Source organism: Impatiens glandulifera, chromosome 2 (genome assembly GCF_907164915.1).
Source record: "Impatiens glandulifera chromosome 2, dImpGla2.1, whole genome shotgun sequence".
NCBI classification, from domain to species: domain Eukaryota; kingdom Viridiplantae; phylum Streptophyta; class Magnoliopsida; order Ericales; family Balsaminaceae; genus Impatiens; species Impatiens glandulifera.
Genome location: NC_061863.1, coordinates 40,554,580 through 40,577,503, shown reverse-complemented (window position 1 = coordinate 40,577,503; position 22,924 = coordinate 40,554,580). Strand labels below are relative to the sequence as shown.

Here is a 22,924-nt window from a genome sequence, read left to right as displayed (position 1 = left end):
TTGAGATGACATAAAACCTCAAGCGCATTATGGTTGATACATTTATTTTTGTACATACGTGACCCAGTGAGAGATTGTTGAAATGTTTAGGGTCACTAGTATAATAAATAATTGTGCAAATGTCATATTTAATATAAGCCAAAATAATGTGATCTAATGTGAAATTAAGTTTATGGCTTATGGGTGTATTTTCCATTAATATAAAGTGAGGATACCTAAATAACATTTCTAATTTCATGAAGGGGCTAAATTAGAAATGACCTAAGTATAATAACTAACTTATTGTTGGTTATATGTAACGGTAATTGTCTCCATTTGAAGTATGACCAATTCTCCTTTGTCTCCCCATCAACAGAGAGAGAAATCTATTAACGTATTCATCGAATGGAAAAATCATTCCATATAAGGAAAGTTTAAGGAAGGAGAATAAAGAATCATTCAATCCATGCAAAGTCTAAGAAAGAGAAGATTCATGATTCATCAATTTAAGGTATGTTTTCGTTGCATTCAGATTTTAATTTCTCATACATTAAATTAGGATCTAATTAGGATAATTTTAACATAAATTTCAAATTTGTTAATAATTCTGATTAATCAAGAAAAAAATATTTTATTTTAGTTTTGTGTACATGAATAGATTAATTGAGTATAATTTGATGGATCTCTAAGATCTAATTATTATTTGTAAAAGGTATAAAATTTAAATGAAATTCTTGTAATAAGTAGGGTTTTTTTATATGTAAGTGAAATGAATATGTAAATGTGGAATGTCTCCATTTTAAATTTTGTAACTCTCTTTATCCAACTAACCTTTTTTTTAAGAAATATCAAAATAATTTGTCATGATTTATTAAGTAGGTTAACTTTTAGTTCTGTAAGTATTGATTATTAGCGATTATAACATTTGTTGGGGGTTAAATAACATTTATTATGAAGTTTTTGATATAATTTGTACCTAATATAAGTTTAGGAACATATAAGGATTGAAGAAACAAATAGGAATGTATCTTTGTCCCTAGAGTATGAATGAGGATCCTCTACTACCAGTTTAACATGTTCCTATCTCACAAAGGGAGGGGCACTATGGTAAATAAATAAATAAAAAATTTATTTATTTATCATATTGCCCCTCCCTTTGTGAGAGGGGAACATGGGAACATGTTAAACTGGTAGCAGAGGATCTTGGGTGCTGGAGTATGGTTTGTCTCCTGAAATAGGGTGTACCTAGCGTCCACGTTTTGGACCATGCGCTAGGGTTTATTTATAATAAATAAACCTTTATTAGAATTAAACTACTTCTTAGAATATATATAGAGAGTAATAGTAATGATATATACAACACCCTTATAAAGCACATTCGCAAAGTACCTACCTCATCTAGAAAGAAAGAGAAAATATTCTTCTCTCTCTTTTATTTTTTTTAAGATATATTTTTTCTTTTTTTCTAAATGAGGTAGGTGCTATGTGAAGGTGCTGTATAAGAGTGTTGTATGTATCGTTACTCATATATATATATATATATATATATATAAGTTAATAATACTATCGGTTTTGGACTAGCCTAGCGCTAGGTTTCTCGGTCGAGGTGTATAAACCTCTCGGTCCGGGGCTAGCTCTAGGCTAAGTTCATCGGTCCTTGGTCTCGGGAGTCTCAGTTCCGGGTCTGGGATCCTCAGTCTCAGGGTTAGACCTCTCGGTCCTAGGTCTTAGGAGTCTTGGTCCTAGGTTTGGATTTCTCAGTCGTTAGTCCTAGGAGTCACGGTCCCAAGTCAGACCTCTCGAACCAAGGTCTGAATCTTCGGTCAGATTTTTCGGTCCTAGCTCAAGAACATCGATCCTAAGTCTAGGTCCTAACTAAAGAACATTGGTCCTAGCTTATTTTTATCGATCATTGGTTTTGGTCCGGACCAAGGATCCTCGGTCAGATCTCTCGGTCCTAGGCTAACAAGCCTCTGTCCTCAAGAATTGTAGATTTTTTAAATTATTTTTTTAGTTCTAATTCTTTGATCTAAGAGTTTGGGTAGCTTCACAAATCTCCCATGAACATGTTGATCATCATCTCAAGGTATGGATCGTCTTGGATGATGATTTATTTGTTCAAAACAGTTATGATCAAAAATCGGGTTTTTTTGATTTTAAGGCTATCTTGAAGTGCAAGGAGCTATACAATATATTCCTTATACTAGATATACTTGATTGATACTTAAATAAGAACACTGACGGTTCGTTTTGAACAAATCAAGAACTCAAAATTTTCATTTATTTTGGAAAATTTTATTTTGATCAAACATGATCGGGATGGTCAAACATGATCCAAATAGTTGCCCAACATCATTAAAATAATGTTGGAAAGCTTTCAGATCTATGATTCGATCGAATTAACCCAAGAATAACAAACCCGTTTTTTTCAAATTCAAATTTGTGTTTTTGTTATTTAGATCGATTGATCGGTTCTATCATATCCAAATAGTTTATAAACTATATAAGGATAAATTCACAACCATAAAACACCATAAACAACAATGCGTGTTTTATAGACCAACGAGGGAGTTCCAAAAATCTAAAATTAACACGACTGTTCATTCTTATCTTCGTTGTGTCGCGATGATGAAGACGACCGGAGGCAAAAACAACATTGTTTTAGGCGTGTTTTGGTGTTCCTTCTTAACGTCGTTGATATTTGGACGGTCCGTTAGCGATCTAGCTAACGATTGTCTCCTCATCATGTTTATCGCGAATGCACGCATCTTCAGCTGCGACGGGCTGGATGGAAGCACCTAGAGCATTCAATGAGAATCCAGTACTGATCCAACGCGCGCGGTTGCGGCTGTAGCTTCTTCTCCCGGTTTCGGCTACACCGGATTAGAAATTTATTTTTGTTTTAAAACCTTAAGGGTTTGTTTGAAATTGATTTTTCTTTCACCATTTTGGCTTTAAATTTGATCTTTTTATATATACACAAAATATTAAAATAAATATGGAAAATATTTTACCAATTTTTTATTTTATATATATTTTTAAATTTAAATAAAAAAAATTCTTTAGATGAAATGGATACAACAATTTATCAAAATAATTTATTTTTATCTTTTAATTTTTCTAAAATTATTTTGAGACATTATGTGTACAATATTTATCTCAAATAATTTTATTTTTTTTTATTTTGGCCTTAATCCTTAATTAATCTGATTAATTAACACATTAATTAATTCTATTAATTGTTTTAAATAAGTTTTTAGCCACAGACTTAATTACTTTGATCTTATTTATTTAAAAATAATTCAAAATAATTATTTGAATATTATAAATTGGAGTGTAGATTTTTAGTACTTACAAAGGTGTAGAATAATATTATTTTAAATCACAAAAAATTTAAAATAAAAACTGTAATGTGACAGACAAGTGAAACATTGTGTGGTAGCCCTTTCTTACGTGTAACCAAGCACAAAACTAAGAATAAAATCTCTAAAATACGTTTGAACACATAAAATATTTTCTTTCCTAATTTCATAAGTCGTAACACTAGTAAAGAAAATGTAAATGACGATCATCTCCATCGATTGGTTGCAACATCAATCTGTAATATTAGAATAATAACGATTGGTATTATAATCAATCGGTATTATTCTAATAATATCGATTGGTGTTACATTTAATCGGTAAAAGACCATTAAAAATACCATTTGGTTATAATACCAATTGGTATAGCCCAAAATATCTCTAGAAAAATGGGCGACAATTTTGTCCGCGTTTATTAAGTCATAGTATCGATTGGTTTTAATACTATTCGGTATTAATGAAGTCATAGTACCAATTAGTTATTATACCGATCACAATTTCTCAATTAATTAGCAAACCCAAGAGCAACTTCTTTCTTCTCTTCTTTCCCCCTTTCGAAACCTTCTCTCTACTACCGTCCCTTATTGAAGCTGATCCCTTTCCAAAGTCGATCAAATTCCATAATCAATCTCCCCTTTCTCTCTTCATTTCGGATCATAAACTCAATCTCAGAGGCATCACATACAAGTATCTCTTTCAATCTCTCCGAATCAATATCTCATTCTCTCCTTTTTGTTTGGTCTAGATCTTGATTAATTTGTTGTATAACATAAGTTTTGACTATTAGCGTTTGACGATTAGATTTAAGATGAATTCATAATTGTTGTGTTGGGTTGCATTCGTAGATGTTGTGTTGAGGATGTTCTTTCTTAAACATTTTTCAGGTATCCATTGTTCTATAGTTTTACATAAGTGACATTTTTATATATAAAAAAAAATTATCTTTTGTGATATAGCTATTGTAATGGTAGTCTCTTTTGTTTGAAGCTTTTTTCTGCCTTAAATTATCTACTTGTTTTTTTATAATTATCTTCTTGTTGTTTGTGTTTTATGCTAAACTTTTCTTGACTAAGATTGGTCTGGTTTTGATAAGAATGGTTTTGTTTGATGGAGGTTAGATAGATGATTCAATAATAATGATAATTTAAACTATTTCTGATCAAATACATTTTTGTATATCTATATATATATATATATGGCTTTGGTTCTTATTTGTTGGGATTGAACAAGAAGATATATATATATATATATTAGGAAAGATAAAATAATTAAGATAAATTAGGAAAAAATACCTTAATTATATGAATGATTTATTTTTTAACCGTAATTATATACATATGTAGGGCTATGCAAAAAAACCGGAAAACCGGTAACCCAACCGAACCGATAGTTAACCGGTTTCATTTTAACGGTTTATTGGTTAACCGGTTCTATCGGTTCTAGTTAATCGGTTTTTTACCGGTTAAACGGTTCGGTTTTCGGTTTTCCTATTTTTCTAATGGTTTAACCGGTAAACCGGTAATAATTTAATTATATATTTTTATATTCTATAATTTGTATTAGTTATTTTATAAATAATTTTTATAGAATAATTTTTAAAAAACATTATAATCTATATTTGCATTAAATTATTATATATATATTTTTTATAAATAAATATAATAATTTAAAAATATATATTATTAATTAAATCTATATTACATTAATATTATTTATAAGTTATATAAAATTTATAACATAAAATTTTAAATTATTATTAATTAAATATATATTGTGATTGAAAATTTTAAAAAAAAATTATGAATTAAATTATTATATATATATTTAGGAGTGAGTTGTTACGGTATATCTTAATGTTTTATCCATACCTTATACCTTACCTAAAATTTCGGTATGCAAAAAGTGCATACTTTTACCTTACCTTAGATTTTTGTATACCTTATTTCGATGAGGAGTGATAGAGAGAGGGAATTTGGTGAGGGAATGACTTGGAGGAAAGAGAGAAAAGAGAAAAATTATTAGATTTTTTCAGCGAATAAGATTATGTCAAGTCATTCCTTCACCAAATTCTCTCACCTAATCATTTCTCTATTTTGATATACCTTAATTTCGGTATATAAAAAATTCATATCTTTACCTTACCTTACTTTCAGTATACCTTAATTTCGGTACAGTAACGGTATTATACCTTTAATACCTACAAACCATATTAACTTAAAAAAATCAATCTCATCAGTAAGGTATAGATCGTATATATTGAATAATATTTCAAAAATTATATTTCTATAATTAACTTAATATAAAATCTATTTAATTATTTCCTTATATATATATATATATTATTTTTTAACTTATAAATACTATTTCGGTATTTCGGTATATTTCGATATATCAAAATTATAAAAATCTCATACATTTACCGTACTAATAATTACGGTATCGGTATCATACCTTACCTTTTTTTCGGTATACCTTAAAAGTCGATATTTTTGATATATTGCAGTATGATTTTTTCTATATATTTAAGAGAAATAACATTATAATTTTAAATTATTATTAATTATATAAATATATATCCCATAATAAATATATATTTAATTAATAATAATTTAGAATAATATAATATAATATATAATAACATAATATATTATTTCCCTTATAATAATCTAATATTCAGAATAACGAGGATTCTATTTCCAAAGATAAGGATGCTATTTCCAAAGACGGGGATTCTATTTCCAAAATTGATGAGGGTTGAAATAGAAATAGTTATATCTTTTGTTAGTCTATAAATAAATATAGAATTATAAGGAGAAAGTTATCTTTTTGATATTCTAAATTGTTATTTTTCTCTTTCTAATTATCAATCTATAGTTCTTGACATGCATGGGCTAAATTTTGAGTCAACGAAGAAGATGGGAGGGAATAACAAGGAATCAGACCCTTCCTTAGGTTTTCTTACTAAGAAGGACACTGAAGTTAAGCTTCCTCGTCCCACCCATGTGAAGAATAAGACTCCTGCCGCGATTCAGATCACTGCGGAGCAGATTCTCCGTGAAGCACGAGAAAGGCAAGAGCTTGAAATCCGACAAATCCGCCACGTCCGATTGAACGACAGCGTTTGGATCAAGTACGCTCAATGGGAGGAATCGCAGAAGGATCACATCCCAAAAGGGCGTGCAGAAGACCCGTATAGAAAAATTGTATCTTTTGAGAAGCAATACGGTGATAAGGATGGTATAGAGGATGCCATTGTTGCGAAGAGAAGGTTTCAGTACGAGGATGAAGTGAGGAAGAACCCAATGAATTACGACACGTGGTTTGATTACATTAAGTTGGAAGAAAGCGCAGGAAACAAAGATCGAATTCGCGAGGTTTACGAGAGATCTATCGCCAACGTTCCTCCAGCTGAAGATAAGCGATATTGGAAGCGTTATATATATTTGTGGTATGAATGAAACATGAAACTCCATCATATTCCAGTTCATATTTTCTTATCTGTTTTATTTTGATTTCTTAATTTCTAATTCAGGATTAACTATGCTTTATTTGAAGAACTTGATGCACAAGATATGAGCCGGACTAGAGATGTATACAAGTAAGTTTTACTTTGGGTTTATGCTTAGAATTGTTTTAAATTCTTCTAGGGGAATTTTATTAAAAGGAGTGATAGAGAAAGAGAATTTGGTGAGGGAATGATTTGGCATCACCTTCATTAGTTGGAAAATGTTAAAGTGGGAGGAAAGAGAGAAAAAAGATAAATTATTTGATTTTTTCAGCGAATAAGATTATGTCAAGTCATTCCCTCACCTAATCATTTCTTTTTTATTAATGAAAGTCAATTTTGCAGGGAATGTCTTAATTTAATTCCACATGCAAAGTTTTCGTTTTCTAAAATTTGGTTAATGGCTGCTAAGTTTGAAATAAGGCAACTCAACCTGAAAGCTGCCAGACAAATCCTTGGAAACGCCATTGGAAGATGCCCGAAACATAAAGTGAGTAAGCATCCATTTGATTTGTATCATTTATAAAACATACTTAGCTTGGTTGATTGATTGCTAAAGTTGGGTGGGATGATAACCCATGCATTTAGGAGCTTAGAATTTTGATATGAATTTGCATTTTCCCGGAAACAGATATTCAACAAGTACATCGAGATAGAACTAAACCTTGGAAACATTGATCGATGTCGAAAGCTATATGAAAAGTATTTGGAATGGTCCCCCGAGAATTGCTACGGTTGGATAAAGTATGCAGAGCTAGAGAAAGACCTAATTGAAACCGAGAGGGCTAGAGCTATCTTTGAGCTTGCAATTGCTCAACCAGCTCTCGATATGCCTGAAGCTCTATGGAAGGTAAATTCCTTTATCTTTTTTGAAACTTGAAAGTCATATATATATAGTATAATATACTAATTTCGTGTATCACTTGTATGCAGAAATACATTGACTATGAAATATCACAAGCAGAATTTCAAAGAGCTAGAGAACTGTACGAGAGGCTTTTGGATAGAACAAAACATGTTAAGGTTTGGATTAGTTATGCTGAATTTGAGGCTTCTGCTGTGGAAAACCTGGACTCAGCCAAATGCCTTGAACGGAGGAGAGGTAAGCAACAAACAAACCAACCAACCAATGCTGAATTGTGTGTTTTGTTGGTTTATATTTATATATCTTCCCTTGGAATTTTCAGGAATATTTGAGAGAGCCATAAACCATTTTAGAACCTCAGCCCCGGAACTGAAAGAAGAGAGAGCTATGCTGTTGGAGAAGTGGTTGGTTGTTGAACGCAAATTTGGAGATTTGGGCGATGAGAGTTTAGTCCGTTCGAAGATGCCCAAGAAACTAAAGAGGAGACGGCAGATAGGAGGGGAGGATGGTCTCGAAGGGTATGTTTTTGTTTTGTTTTGTTTTGTTTTTGCTTGTTCTCGGTAGAAGATATGAGGAATAATATTGGTTTAAAAATGAACAGATACGAAGAATACATTGACTATTTGTTCCCAGAAGAAACACAAGCACCAACTCTGAAGATTCTTGAAGCTGCGTACAAATGGAAAAAGCAGAAGCAAGTCAGCCAACGATGAAAAAGAAGATTAGTTCCCTGTTTCTTTTTTTAATGTTTTGTGATCACCGTGAATCTCTGTATTTGAAGCTAATTGACCATGTTGTACTAAAAAGGGCAGTTGTTTCTTTATAAGTGAAAATTCTTTTATCCTCAATTATTTGAAAGTTGCAATAGTTGTATTTAAAACAATCTGTTACCTACTTCAAATCATATATCATTATTTAGGGAATCCAGCTCAGTTGTGTTTGAAGATAATTATTTATTTAAGTTGTATTTATTTGAGATAGAAGTGAATATTACATTCATTATTTAAACCTGACCTTAACAGAATTGGGAACCAATCCTTTGTATAAAGCACCAATGCCCTCGTATTGAACTAACTGTCTTTCGGAAAGCATCAATCATACCCTTATATTCCAATGGTGCAACTTTTTCCATTCCATCCCCGCCTGTCACGACTGATGCAGCCCCTTTCCAACCGACCATCTGCATGCAACGGTCTGGCCAACCGTACCAGCAGCTGCTCCACATGCAAGCTTTGTTGTGACGCTCAACTCAGACTCCTCAACTAGTCCGAATGGTCTAGCTTTGATCAACCAGTCCTTTAGAGATTCATTCATAAACCGCAAAGTTGAGGCCCACATAGGGTATAACTCCTATGACGGAAGGGAGCCATCCTTTGTATAAAGCACGTGGACCTTCTTCGCGAAAGACAGTTGATAGAGCGTGAAAGATTCCTCTATAGTGGCGAGGAGATGATTCTGTTTATAGGACAGAGAAATAATGGAGCTCAAATCCCAACAAACTTAAAAGAAAAGACATAATTAATTACTCCCAATTAATAATTGTTGACATGCACTACTTCATCAAACTTCACAGCTACCTCACAATTAATTTCACAATGTTTAGTAATTTTCGCAACATGATATTTTAAAACTTCCATTCTCATCTACTCATTTATAAAGAAATCTCAATTTCTTATAAAGCCTATCAAACCGAAGGAGTGCATAATCAAATTTTCCATTGTCAATTATCTATTATATCTTAAGAGACCCTCAAATATAAGAACAATTGAAGGACAATATCATATATTTTATATAGTCATATTTAAGTTTATATTGTCATAGTAGAGTTGTTGTTACCTGATTGTATGCCAACGTCATTAAGTTGCCCTCATTAAGTTGCTCTCCCGCAATTAAACAAGACCTTCTCTAGTCCACTAGATGATCCAAACTTCAATCGTATATCTAAAATGATGAGAAACAGGAAACACGCAATTCTTTCATTTCTTCTGTGTCTCAAAATAAGTAACAGATTAAGTTTAATAGTTTAGAAGAAACAGATACAAATTGCTGCTCACCTGATCAAGACGCCATTGGCGTGAGATTGGAACTAAAATCTTAGATCGGAGATCAAAAGAGGCAGAAAAGTGTTTGACTGCTAACGAATGAAATGGTAAGAGGGTTTAGGTTTCTGATCTAAATTTATTTCAAATATCTATTAATAATTTATCTTTATAAAAGGATATAATTTGGCAACGGGATAAAATAACCGTTGAAATGGATAAATAGTTATTGTATACCTTTTATTTCTTGGTTAGAGAGGAACGGTTATATTTAAATTAAGAAATATTTGATTTCTCTCTAATTTTAAATTTATGAATACTTGAACTTTCTCTTATTAATCAATATATTGATGAATTAAGATAGTTTTAAAAAACATGTTTTTTTGGGAATATATAGATATATTGTTTTTTCATAACATATTAAAGTATGGAATATAAAGATTTATGATATTTTCCTAGATTTATGAATCCCTTCATCTGGATTGATTATATTCATCTGGATTGATTATAGTAAGTATCTGTTTAAATTAAGGAAATTGAAGATATGATGATTACAATATCCGTTTATACTGAGGAAATTGAAGATAGGATGAATTATTCTCATGTGTTGTTAAGGAGGAATTCTACAATTATTATTAAAGATTCATATAAGGATAGTTCTGAGATTGATATAATATATATTATAAATTAAAGAGAATTAAGGAATAATTTTATTGTTAGGTATATATAAATCAATATATAATAAAAATTTAATTATATCATTTATTTAAATTTAAAGATTAAAAGATTAAGGTTAATAATTATTAATAAATTTATGAATAATTGGATTTCAGCTATAAGAATATTTGAAATTTAATTTAATTAATAGGTGACATTACAAATTTCAAATTCAAGAATTAAGATTTGGTGTAGCTATAACAATATTTGAAATTTAATTTAATTAATAGGTGAAATTACAAATTTCAAATTCAAGAATTAAGATTTGGTGTACGATATAATTTTATTTTTTATAATAAAATAAATTACATGTTTCTATGGAAAATTATATATTATTGATTTGGGTTGTAAAATAATATTTAAATTGAAATTAATGATATTATTGTTCATTATTTGGATTGTATTATTGATACAAATAATCATTAAAGTGACAATGTTTGTTAAAATTTATTCAAGAAAATTTTGAAAGTTAGTATTTTTGTAATTTATGTGATTATATTATTTAGCCCAAAGGCTGATAATTAATTGACCAAATTGCATAAATATTTGTGGTGGTAAACATGTAATAATTATAAAGTCTTATTTATGTGAATAATTAATTCATCAAAAGATACATTCATTATTTGACATGTCTTATTATTAATGTTTGATCATTACACCAAAATACTATTAGCAATTAATATTACTGTCCAAAATAGGGCTGCAAATGAGTCAAGCTATTCGTGAGCCACTCCTGAGCCGTTCGACCAAAGCTCTTCTTGAGCTTGACTTTGACCGAGCTCGAGCCGAGCTCGAGTTCATATAATTCTTGCTCGATGGCTTGTCGAGCTTTTTCGAACCTAAGTATATAATATATAATTTTTTTAATTTAATATTAAAACTCAAATAATATATTTTTTCCCTCTCTTACTCTTCAAATCCCATATTAAGACCCACAATCTATAATAAAACCCTAATTTTTAACATATCTATGACTCTTCATCTAACATAATATTCTTCATCTAATCGCCTCTTGTTTCATTTTCATCTAACCTAATCTTCTTCATCTAATCGCCTCTTCTTTCATTCTTCCTTCATTTTCTCTTTGTAATTGACTCTTCTTTCATTCTTCCTTCATTATTTTCTCTTTGCTCACTCTTTTTTCTCTTTGCTCACTCTTCCCCGTTCTTTCACTCTTAATCTTTTCTTTATTCATTCTTCACAATTTCTTTAGCTATTAATCTCTTATTCTTTAGTCTTCACATATTTTTCACTATTCATCTATTCATTTTCTTCTTTTTTTCGTCTTCACGATTTCATTTAGAAGAGGATTTCATCAGAATAGGCTTACAAGTAATTAAATTTATTTTCACTTTTATGATAACTATTGATTTTATTTTTTATTTAACTTTGATTTTTTTTTACCTTAAAGAAATCCAGCAACAAAGAAAAGAAAAAACTATTTTATTGGAAAAGAAAAAACTATTTTATTGGTGAACTCAGTGGATTAATATATAAACTTAGATATATAATAAAAGTGTATTATATATAATATTGAAAGAGATAAATAAGGTTTAATATATTATATATAATAAAAATAATATTAAGATATAATAATTAGTTTAGTATAAAAAGAAATAAAAATAGTTAATATTTTATTTATAATAAAAGTATATATAATAAAAATTTATATTGAAAAGAGATAAAAAAAAAGTTAATATATTATCTATAATAAAAATATATATTATGGATATAATAATTAGTATATTATAATATATAATTATTTACGGATAAAAATAGTTAATATATTATATATAAAAAATGTTTATTATATATATAATATTGAAAGAGATAAAAAATGTTAATATATTTTATATAATAAAAGTATAATATATATACAGTAATATTTAAAGATATATATATTATATATAATATGGAGAAAAAAAAAAGATATATATATTATATATAATATGTTTAGAGAAAAAAATAATTTATAAGATTAATAATATATATTATAATATATAAAAATAATAATAAATGGTTGTTATAAGTTATATTCTTCTTATAATATTTAAATCTTATTATACTTGCACCCAAATAATTTAAATATATATAATAATATCTAATAGTAAGAAGATTAAAGTAAGTTTTCATTATTGAATTCTTATGTTATATTTTGAATTTTATCATCTATTTAATTAATTTTTACTTTTTCAGAAAGAGAAGACATATCAATTGTTGTTGGTATCTACCTCTTAAAGTAATTAAATTTTAGTTATTTGTTTTAAAATTTATTTTTTATATTAATTATTTTTAAGATTAAACATTTCATATTATTGAATGCAGGTAGTTGTACGTGTGTTATGATTGAAGAACATGAGTTAAAAAATTAATATATTGAATGTTCAAACAATTTTTATAGTTTTGTACTTTAATTTTTGAATTTTATGTTGTAGAATTTTGATTAGTAATGGTGATTTAATAATATTTTGAATTATTATGTTTTAGAATTTTGAATAGTTATGATTGTTTCATATTTTAATTTTGAAATATCATGTTTTAATTTATTAATATGTATGAAACTGAGAAATAATTTTGTCTTTAAAAATGATTTAGATCAATAATTCCTATTGTGGAAGATTTGATTTATATCTCAAGTATTTTGACATTGATAAGGATTTTATTGATATTGATGATAATGTTAAAAAATCAAGAGTAACAAGACAATATTATTAAATTCATTAAGTACAAACTCAATAACCTCAAAATCAAGTGTCTTTATGACAATCTAGTTTAATTGAATTTCTCTTTAAGGACAATTTATGGTACTTGTTGCATATTTTGATATGGAGCTTCACCAAAATAAATATTAAGGGTTTTTCAATAGAGACATTAAAAAACAATTTGTTGCAATGAGAAAATTTTGTGTTGAGAGATCAAATTAATATAGTTTTCAAATTAAAGAAATTCATCTATAGACTTAAAGAAGCGTCTCGTTAGTGATACCATAAATTTCACAAAATAACAATTCTCTCTTTTGATTTTGAGATGAATTTAATTAATAATTTGTGTATCACAAGTTCAGTGAGAGTACACGTCTATTTATGGTTTTATATATGAGTGACATTTTGTTTGTCACAAATTTTGCTTGGCATTAAATAACCAAGAGTTATGAGATATTTAAAAAGAACTAATAATTAAATGTTCACATATAGAAAGTCGGAAAGTCTTGAGATCATTGAGTATTCTGACTTTGATCTTACGGGATGCCAAAATAGTATGAAATCCACTTCGGGTTATATTTTTCGCAAGCTGGTTTTGTCGTTTCTTAAAGAAGTGTCGAACAAACACTTAAGGCATCATCCAATATTGTAGCGGAATTTGTGACATGTTATTAGTAATCAAATTAAGTAATATTGATATCAAGTTTCTTGTTATGAAAGAAATGATACAAAGTGGATAAATTTATATAAAATATTTATGTACAAACTCCGTGGTTATAAACTCATTGACAATGAGTTTATCGCCTAATGCCTTTCATGAGAATATTGCTCGTATGAGTATCATAGAGATCGACGATCTCTAACTTCAGTGGGAGTTTATAGTTTGGTTGTCTTTCGGTTTAGTTATTTTATAGATATTTATAAAGTTTCTTATTCTGACTAGAAATTAAGTATTATTCAGTTCATTACACTTTGTATAATTATGCTTAAAGTATGATCTCACTAAAGTCAAGTAGGACTAGTTGAAAATTGACATGAATAGATCACCTTTCATGAAATTTTCATTCATCACATTCTTGATATAATTTGTCAATTAATTGTATTGATTTATGTGATCATTGTTGGTTCTAGTTGTTCTTAAATACAACGACGAACTCTTTGGTCGTATATTGATATAATTAATTGATAAAATTGATTATACAACATATGATTGAGATGACATAAAACCTCAAGCGCATTATGGTTGATACATTTATTTTTGTACATACGTGACCCAGTGAGAGATTGTTGAAATGTTTAGGGTCACTAATATAATAAATAATTGTGCAAATGTCATATTTAATATAAGCCAAAATAATGTGATCTAATGTGAAATTAAGTTTATGGCTTATGGGTGTATTTTCCATTAATATAAAGTGAGGATACCTAAATAACATTTCTAATTTCATGAAGGGGCTAAATTAGAAATGACCTAAGTATAATAACTAACTTATTGTTGGTTATATGTAACGGTAATTGTCTCCATTTGAAGTATGACCAATTCTCCTTTGTCTCCCCATCAACAGAGAGAGAAATCTATTAACGTATTCATCGAATGGAAAAATCATTCCATATAAGGAAAGTTTAAGGAAGGAGAATAAAGAATCATTCAATCCATGCAAAGTCTAAGAAAGAGAAGATTCATGATTCATCAATTTAAGGTATGTTTTCGTTGCATTCAGATTTTAATTTCTCATACATTAAATTAGGATCTAATTAAGATAATTTTAACATCAATTTCAAATTTGTTAATAATTCTGATTAATCAAGAAAAAAATATTTTATTTTAGTTTTGTGTACATGAATAGATTAATTGAGTATAATTTGATGGATCTCTAAGATCTAATTATTATTTGTAAAAGGTATAAAATTTAAATGAAATTCTTGTAATAAGTAGGGTTTTTTTATATGTAAGTGAAATGAATATGTAAATGTGGAATGTCTCCATTTTAAATTTTGTAACTCTCTTTATCCAACTAACCTTTTTTTAAGAAATATCAAAGTAATTTGTCATGATTTATTAAGTAGGTTAACTTTTAGTTCTGTAAGTATTGATTATTAGCGATTATAACATTTGTTGGGGGTTAAATAACATTTATTATAAAGTTTTTGATATAATTTGTACCTAATATAAGTTTAGGAACATATAAGGATTGAAGAAACAAATAGGAATGTATCTTTGTCCCTAGAGTATGAATGAGGATCCTCTACTACCAGTTTAACATGTTCCCATCTCACAAAGGGAGGGGCACTATGGTAAATAAATAAATAAAAAATTTATTTATTTATCATATTGCCCCTCCTTTTGTGAGAGGGGAACATGGGAACATGTTAAACTGGTAGCAGAGGATCTTGGGTGCTGGAGTATGGTTTGTCTCCTGAAATAGGGTGTACCTAGCGTCCACGTTTTGGACCACTGCGCCAGGGTTTATTTATAATAAATAAACCTTTATTAGAATTAAACTACTTCTTAGAATATATATAGAGAGTAATAGTAATGATATATACAACACCCTTATACAGCACATTCGCAAAGTACCTACCTCATCTAGAAAGAAAGAGAAAATATTCTTCTCTCTCTTTTATTTTTTTTAAGATATATTTTTTCTTTTTTTCTAAATGAGGTAGGTGCTATGTGAATGTGCTGTATAAGAGTGTTGTATGTATCGTTACTCATATATATATATATATATATATATATATATATATATATATATATATATATATATATATATATATATATATATATACTATCGGTTTTGGACTAGCCTAGCGCTAGGTTTCTCGGTCGAGGTGTATAAACCTCTCGGTCCGGAGCTAGCTCTAGGCTAAGTTCCTCGGTCCTTGGTCTCGGGAGTCTCAGTTCCGGGTCTGGGATCCTCGGTCTCAGGGTTAGACCTCTCGGTCCTAGGTCTTAGGAGTCTTGGTCCTAGGTTTGGATTTCTCAGTCGTTAGTCCTAGGAGTCACGGTCCCAAGTCAGACCTCTCGAACCTAGGTCTGAATCTTCGGTCAGATTTTTCGGTCCTAGCTCAAGAACATCGATCCTAAGTCTAGGTCCTAACTAAAGAACATTGGTCCTAACTTATTTTTATCGATCATTGGTTTTGGACCGGACCAAGGATCCTCGGTCAGATCTCTCGGTCCTAGGCTAACAAGCCTCTGTCCTCAAGAATTGTAGATTTTTTAAATTATTTTTTTAGTTCTAATTCTTTGATCTAAGAGTTTGGGTAGCTTCACAAATCTCCCATGAACATGTTGATCATCATCTCAAGGTATGGATCGTCTTGGATGATGATTTATTTGTTCAAAACAGTTATGATCAAAAATCGGGTTTTTTTATTTTAAGGCTATCTTGAAGTGCAAGGAGCTATACAATATATTCCTTATACTAGATATACTTGATTGATACTTAAATAAGAACACTGACGGTTCGTTTTGAACAAATCAAGAACTCAAAATTTTCATTTATTTTGGAAAATTTTATTTTGATCAAACATGATCGGGATGGTCAAACATGATCCAAATAGTTGCCCAACATCATTAAAATAATGTTGGAAAGCTTTCTGATCTATGATTCGATCGAATTAACCCAAGAATAACAAACCCGTTTTTTTCAAATTCAAATTTGTGTTTTTGTTATTTAGATCGATTGATCGGTTCTATCATATCCAAATAGTTTATAAACTATATAAGGATAAATTCACAACCATAAAACACCATAAACAACAATGCGTGTTTTATATACCAACGAGGGAGTTCCAAAAATCTAAAATTAACACGACTGTTCATTCTTATCTTCGTTGTGTCGCGATGATGAAGACGACCGGAGGCAAAAACAACATTGTTTTAGGCGTGTTTTGGTGTTCCTTCTTAACGTCGTTGGTATTTGGACGGTCCGTTAGCGATCTAGCTAACGATTGTCTCCTCATCATGTTTATCCCGAATGCACGCATCTTCAGCTGCGACGGGCTGGATGGAAGCACCTAGAGCATTCAATGAGAATCCAGTACTGATCCAACGCGCGCGGTTGCGGCTGTAGCTTCTTCTCCCGGTTTCGGCTACACCGGATTAGAAATTTATTTTTGTTTTAAAACCTTAAGGGTTTGTTTGAAATTGATTTTTCTTTCACCATTTTGGCTTTAAATTTGATCTTTTTATATATACACAAAATATTAAAATAAATATGGAAAATATTTTACCAATTTTTTATTTTATATATTTTTAAATTTAAATAAAAAAAATTCTTTAGATGAAATGGATACAACAATTTATCAAAATAATTTATTTTTATCTTTTAATTTTTCTAAAATTATTTTGAGACATTATGTGTACAATATTTATCTCAAATAATTTTATTTTTTTTATTTTGGCCTTAATCCTTAATTAATCTGATTAATTAACACATTAATTAATTCTATTAATTGTTTTAAATAAGTTTTTAGCCACAGAGTTAATTACTTTGATCTTATTTATTTAAAAATAATTCAAAATAATTATTTGAATATTATAAATTGGAGTGTAGATTTTTAGTACTTACAAAGGTGTAGAATAATATTATTTTAAATCACAAAAAATTTAAAATAAAAACTGTAATGTGACAGACAAGTGAAACATTGTGTGGTAGCCCTTTCTTACGTGTAACCAAGCACAAAACTAATAATAAAATCTCTAAAATACGTTTGAACACATAAAATATTTTCTTTCCTAATTTCATAAGTCGTAACACTAGTAAAGAAAATGTAAATGACGATCATCTCCATCGATTGGTTGCAACATCAATCTGTAATATTAGAATAATAACGATTGGTATTATAATCAATCGGTATTATTCTAATAATATCGATTGGTGTTACATTTAATCGGTAAAAGACCATTAAAAATACCATTTGGTTATAATATCAATTGGTATAGCCCAAAATATCTCTAGAAAAATGGGCGACAATTTTGTCCGCGTTTATTAAGTCATAGTATCGATTGGTTTTAATACTATTCGGTATTAATGAAGTCATAGTACCAATTAGTTATTATACCGATCACAATTTCCCAATTAATTAGCAAACCCAAGAGCAACTTCTTTCTTCTCTTCTTTCCCCCTTTCGAAACCTTCTCTCTACTACCGTCCCTTATTGAAACTGATCCCTTTCCAAAGTCGATCAAATTCCATAATCAATCTCCCCTTTCTCTCTTCATTTCGGATCATAAACTCAATCTCAGAGGCATCACATACAAGTATCTCTTTCAATCTCTCCGAATCAATATCTCATTCTCTCCTTTTTGTTTGGTCTAGATCTTGATTAATTTGTTGTATAACATAAGTTTTGACTATTAGCGTTTGACGATTAGATTTAAGATGAATTCATAATTGTTGTGTTGGGTTGCATTCGTAGATGTTGTGTTGAGGATGTTCTTTCTTAAACATTTTTCAGGTATCCATTGTTCTATAGTTTTACATAAGTGACATTTTTATATATAAAAAAAAATTATCTTTTGTGATATAGCAATTGTAATGGTAGTCTCTTTTGTTTGAAGCTTTTTTCTGCCTTAAATTATCTACTTGTTGTTTTTTTATAATTATCTTCTTGTTGTTTGTGTTTTATGCTAAACTTTTCTTGACTAAGATTGGTCTGGTTTTGATAAGAATGGTTTTGTTTGATGGAGGTTAGATAGATGATTCAATAATAATGATAATTTAAACTATTTCTGATCAAATACATTTTTGTATATCTATATATATATATATGGCTTTGGTTCTTATTTGTTGGGATTGAACAAGAAGATATATATATATATATATTTGGAAAGATAAAATAATTAAGATAAATTAGGAAAAATTACCTTAATTATATGAATGATTTATTTTTTAACCGTAATTATATATATATATGTAGGGCTATGCAAAAAAAACCGGAAAACCGGTAACCCAACCGAACCGATAGTTAATCGGTTTCATTTTAACGGTTTATTGGTTAACCGGTTCTATCGGTTCTAGTTAATCGGTTTTTTACCGGTTAAACGGTTCGGTTTTCGGTTTCCCTATTTTTCTAATGGTTTAACCGGTAAACCGGTAATAATTTAATTATATATTTTTATATTTTATAATTTGTATTAGTTATTTTATAAATAATTTTTATAGAATAATTTTTAAAAAACATTATAATCTATATTTGCATTAAATTATTATATATATATTTTTTATAAATAAATATAATAATTTAAAAATATATATTATTAATTAAATCTATATTACATTAATATTATTTATAAGTTATATAAAATTTATAACATAAAATTTTAAATTATTATTAATTAAATATATATTGTGATTGAAAATTATGAATTAAATTATTATATATATTTAGGAGTGAGTTGTTACGGTATACCTTAATGTTTTATCCATACCTTATACCTCACCTAAAATTTCGGTATGCAAAAAGTGCATAATTTTACCTTACCTTAGATTTTTGTATACCTTATTTCGATGAGGAGTGATAGAGAGAGGGAATTTGGTGAGGGAATGACTTGGAGGAAAGAGAGAAAAGAGAAAAATTATTAGATTTTTTCAGCGAATAAGATTATGTCAAGTCATTTCTTCACCAAATTCTCTCACCTAATCATTTCTCTATTTTGATATACCTTAATTTCGGTATATAAAAAATTCATATCTTTACCTTACCTTACTTTCAGTATACCTTAATTTCGGTACAGTAACGGTATTATACCTTTAATACCTACAAACCATATTAACTTAAAAAAATCAATCTCATCAGTAAGGTATAGATCGTATATATTGAATAATATTTCAAAAATTATATTTCTATAATTAACTTAATATAAAATCTATTTAATTATTTCCTTATATATATATATATATTATTTTTTAACTTATAAATACTATTTCGGTATTTCGGTATATTTCGATATATCAAAATTATAAAAATCTCATACATTTACCGTACTAATAATTACGGTATCGGTATCATACCTTACCTTTTTTTCGGTATACCTTAAAAGTCGATATTTTTGATATATTGCAGTATGATATTTTCTATATATTTAAGAGAAATAACATTATAATTTTAAATTATTATTAATTATATAAATATATATCCCATAATAAATATATATTTAATTAATAATAATTTAGAATAATATAATATAATATATAATAACATAATATATTATTTCCCTTATAATAATCTAATATTCAGAATAACGAGGATTCTATTTTCAAAGATGAGGATGCTATTTCCAAAGACGGGGATTCTATTTCCAAAATTGATGAGGGTTGAAATAGAAATAGTTATATCTTTTGTTAGTCTATAAATAAAGGAGAAAGTTATATTTTTGGTATTCTAAATTGTTATTTTTCTCTTTCTAATTATCAATCTATAGTTCTTGACATGCATGGGCTAAATTTTGAGTCAACGAAGAAGATGGGAGGGAATAACAAGGAATCAGACCCTTCCTTAGGTTTTCTTACTAAGAAGGACACTGAAGTTAAGCTTCCTCGTCCCACCCATGTGAAGAATGAGACTCCTGTCGCGATTCAGATCAATGCGGAGCAGATTCTCCGTGAAGCACGAGAAAGGCAAGAGCCTGAAATTCTCCGCAAGCGCAAGGAATTCGAAGATCTTATCTGCCGCGTCCGATTGAACGACAGCGTTTGGATCAAGTACGCTCAATGGGAGGAATCGCAGAAGGATCACATCCCAAAAGGGCGTGCAGAAGACCCGTATAGAAAATTTGTATCTTTTGAGAAGCAATACGGTGATAAGGATGGTATAGAGGATGCCATTGTTGCGAAGAAGAGAAGGTTTCAGTACGAGGATGAAGTGAGGAAGAACCCAATGAAGTACGACACGTGGTTTGATTACATTAAGTTGGAAGAAAGCGCAGGAAACAAAGATCGAATTCGCGAGGTTTACGAGAGATCTATCGCCAACGTTCCTCCAGCTGAAGAGAAGCGATATTGGAAGCGTTATATATATTTGTGGTATGAATGAAACATGAAACTCCATCATATTCCAGTTCATATTTTCTTATCTGTTTTGTTTTGATTTCTTAATTTCTAATTCAGAATTAACTATGCTTTATTTGAAGAACTTGATGCACAAGATATCAGCCGGACTAGAGATGTATACAGGTAAGTTTTACTTTGGGCTTATGCTTAGAATTGTTCTAAATTCTTTGAAGGGAATTTTATTAATGAAAGCCAATTTTGCAGGGAATGTCTTAATTTAATTCCACATGCAAAGTTTTCGTTTTCTAAAATTTGGTTAATGGCTGCTAAGTTTGAAATAAGGCAACTCAACCTGAAAGCTGCCAGACAAATCCTTGGAAACGCCGTTGGAAGATGCCCGAAACATAAAGTGAGTAAGCATCCATTTGATTTGTATCATTTATAAAACATACTTAGCTTGGTTGATTGATTGCTAAAGTGATTGGGGTGGGATAACCCATGCATTTAGGAGCTTAGAATTTTGATATGAATTTGCATTTTCCCGGAAACAGATATTCAACAAGTACATCGAGATAGAACTAAACCTTGGAAACATTGATCGATGTCGAAAGCTATATGAAAAGTATCTGGAATGGTCCCCCGAGAATTGCTACGTTTGGATAAAGTATGCAGAGCTAGAGAAAGACCTAATTGAAACCGAGAGGGCTAGAGCTATCTTTGAGCTTGCAATTGCTCAACCAGCTCTCCATATGCCTGAAGCTCTATGGAAGGTAAATAATAAATTCCTTTTTCTTTTTTGAAACTTGAAAGTCATATATAGTATAATATACTAATTTCGTGTATCACTTGTATGCAGAAATACATTGACTATGAATTATCACAAGCAGAATTTCAAAGAGCTAGAGAACTGTACGAGAGGCTTTTGGATAGAACAAAACATGTTAAGGTTTGGATTAGTTATGCTGAATTTGAGGCTTCTGCTGTGGAAAACCTGGACTCAGCCAAATGCCTTGAACGGAGGAGAGGTAAGCAACAAACAAACAAACCAACCAATGCTGAATTGTGTGTTTTGTTGGTTTATATTTATATATCTTCCCTTGGAATTTTCAGGAATATTTGAGAGAGCCATAAACCATTTTAGAACCTCAGCCCCGGAACTGAAAGAAGAGAGAGCTATGTTGTTGGAGAAGTGGTTGGTTGTTGAACGCAAATTTGGAGATTTGGGCGATGAGAGTTTAGTCCGTTCGAAGATGCCCAAGAAACTAAAGAGGAGACGGCAAATAGGAGGGGAGGATGGTCTCGAAGGGTATGTTTTTGTTTTGTTTTGTTTTGTTTTTGCTTGTTCTCGGTAGAAGATATGAGGAATAATATTGGTTTAAAAATGAACAGATACGAAGAATACATTGACTACTTGTTCCCAGAAGAAACACAAGCACCAACTCTGAAGATTCTTGAAGCTGCGTACAAATGGAAAAAGCAGAAGCAAGTCAGCCAACGATGAAAAAGAAGATTAGTTCCCTGTTTCTTTTTTTAATGTTTTGTGATCACCGTGAATCTCTGTATTTGAAGCTAATTGACCATGTTGTACTAAAAAGGGCAGTTGTTTCTTTATAAGTGAAAATTCTTTTATCCTCAATTATTTGAAAGTTGCAATAGTTGTATTTAAAACAATCTGTTACCTACTTCAAATCATATATCATTATTTAGGGAATCCAGCTCAGTTGTGTTTGAAGATAATTATTTATTTAAGTTGTATT

At 29.5% G+C, this 22,924-nt stretch overlaps 1 protein-coding gene and 1 pseudogene across 1 annotated transcript; both read left to right on the top strand.

Moving 5' to 3' along the window:
* The first annotated feature begins 6,254 nt into the window (after positions 1-6,254).
* On the top strand, positions 6,255-8,460 carry LOC124924680 (crooked neck-like protein 1). The gene is made up of 7 exons (XM_047464679.1): positions 6,255-6,787; positions 6,872-6,937; positions 7,190-7,334; positions 7,476-7,694; positions 7,778-7,946; positions 8,032-8,227; positions 8,311-8,460. Exons 1-7 carry the CDS (start codon positions 6,255-6,257, stop codon positions 8,420-8,422), a joined length of 1,440 nt encoding a protein of 479 aa, XP_047320635.1. The 3' UTR covers positions 8,423-8,460.
* Positions 8,461-20,640: 12,180 nt separating this feature from the next.
* Positions 20,641-22,706, top strand: LOC124924678 (annotated as a pseudogene).
* Positions 22,707-22,924: the final 218 nt, after the last annotated feature.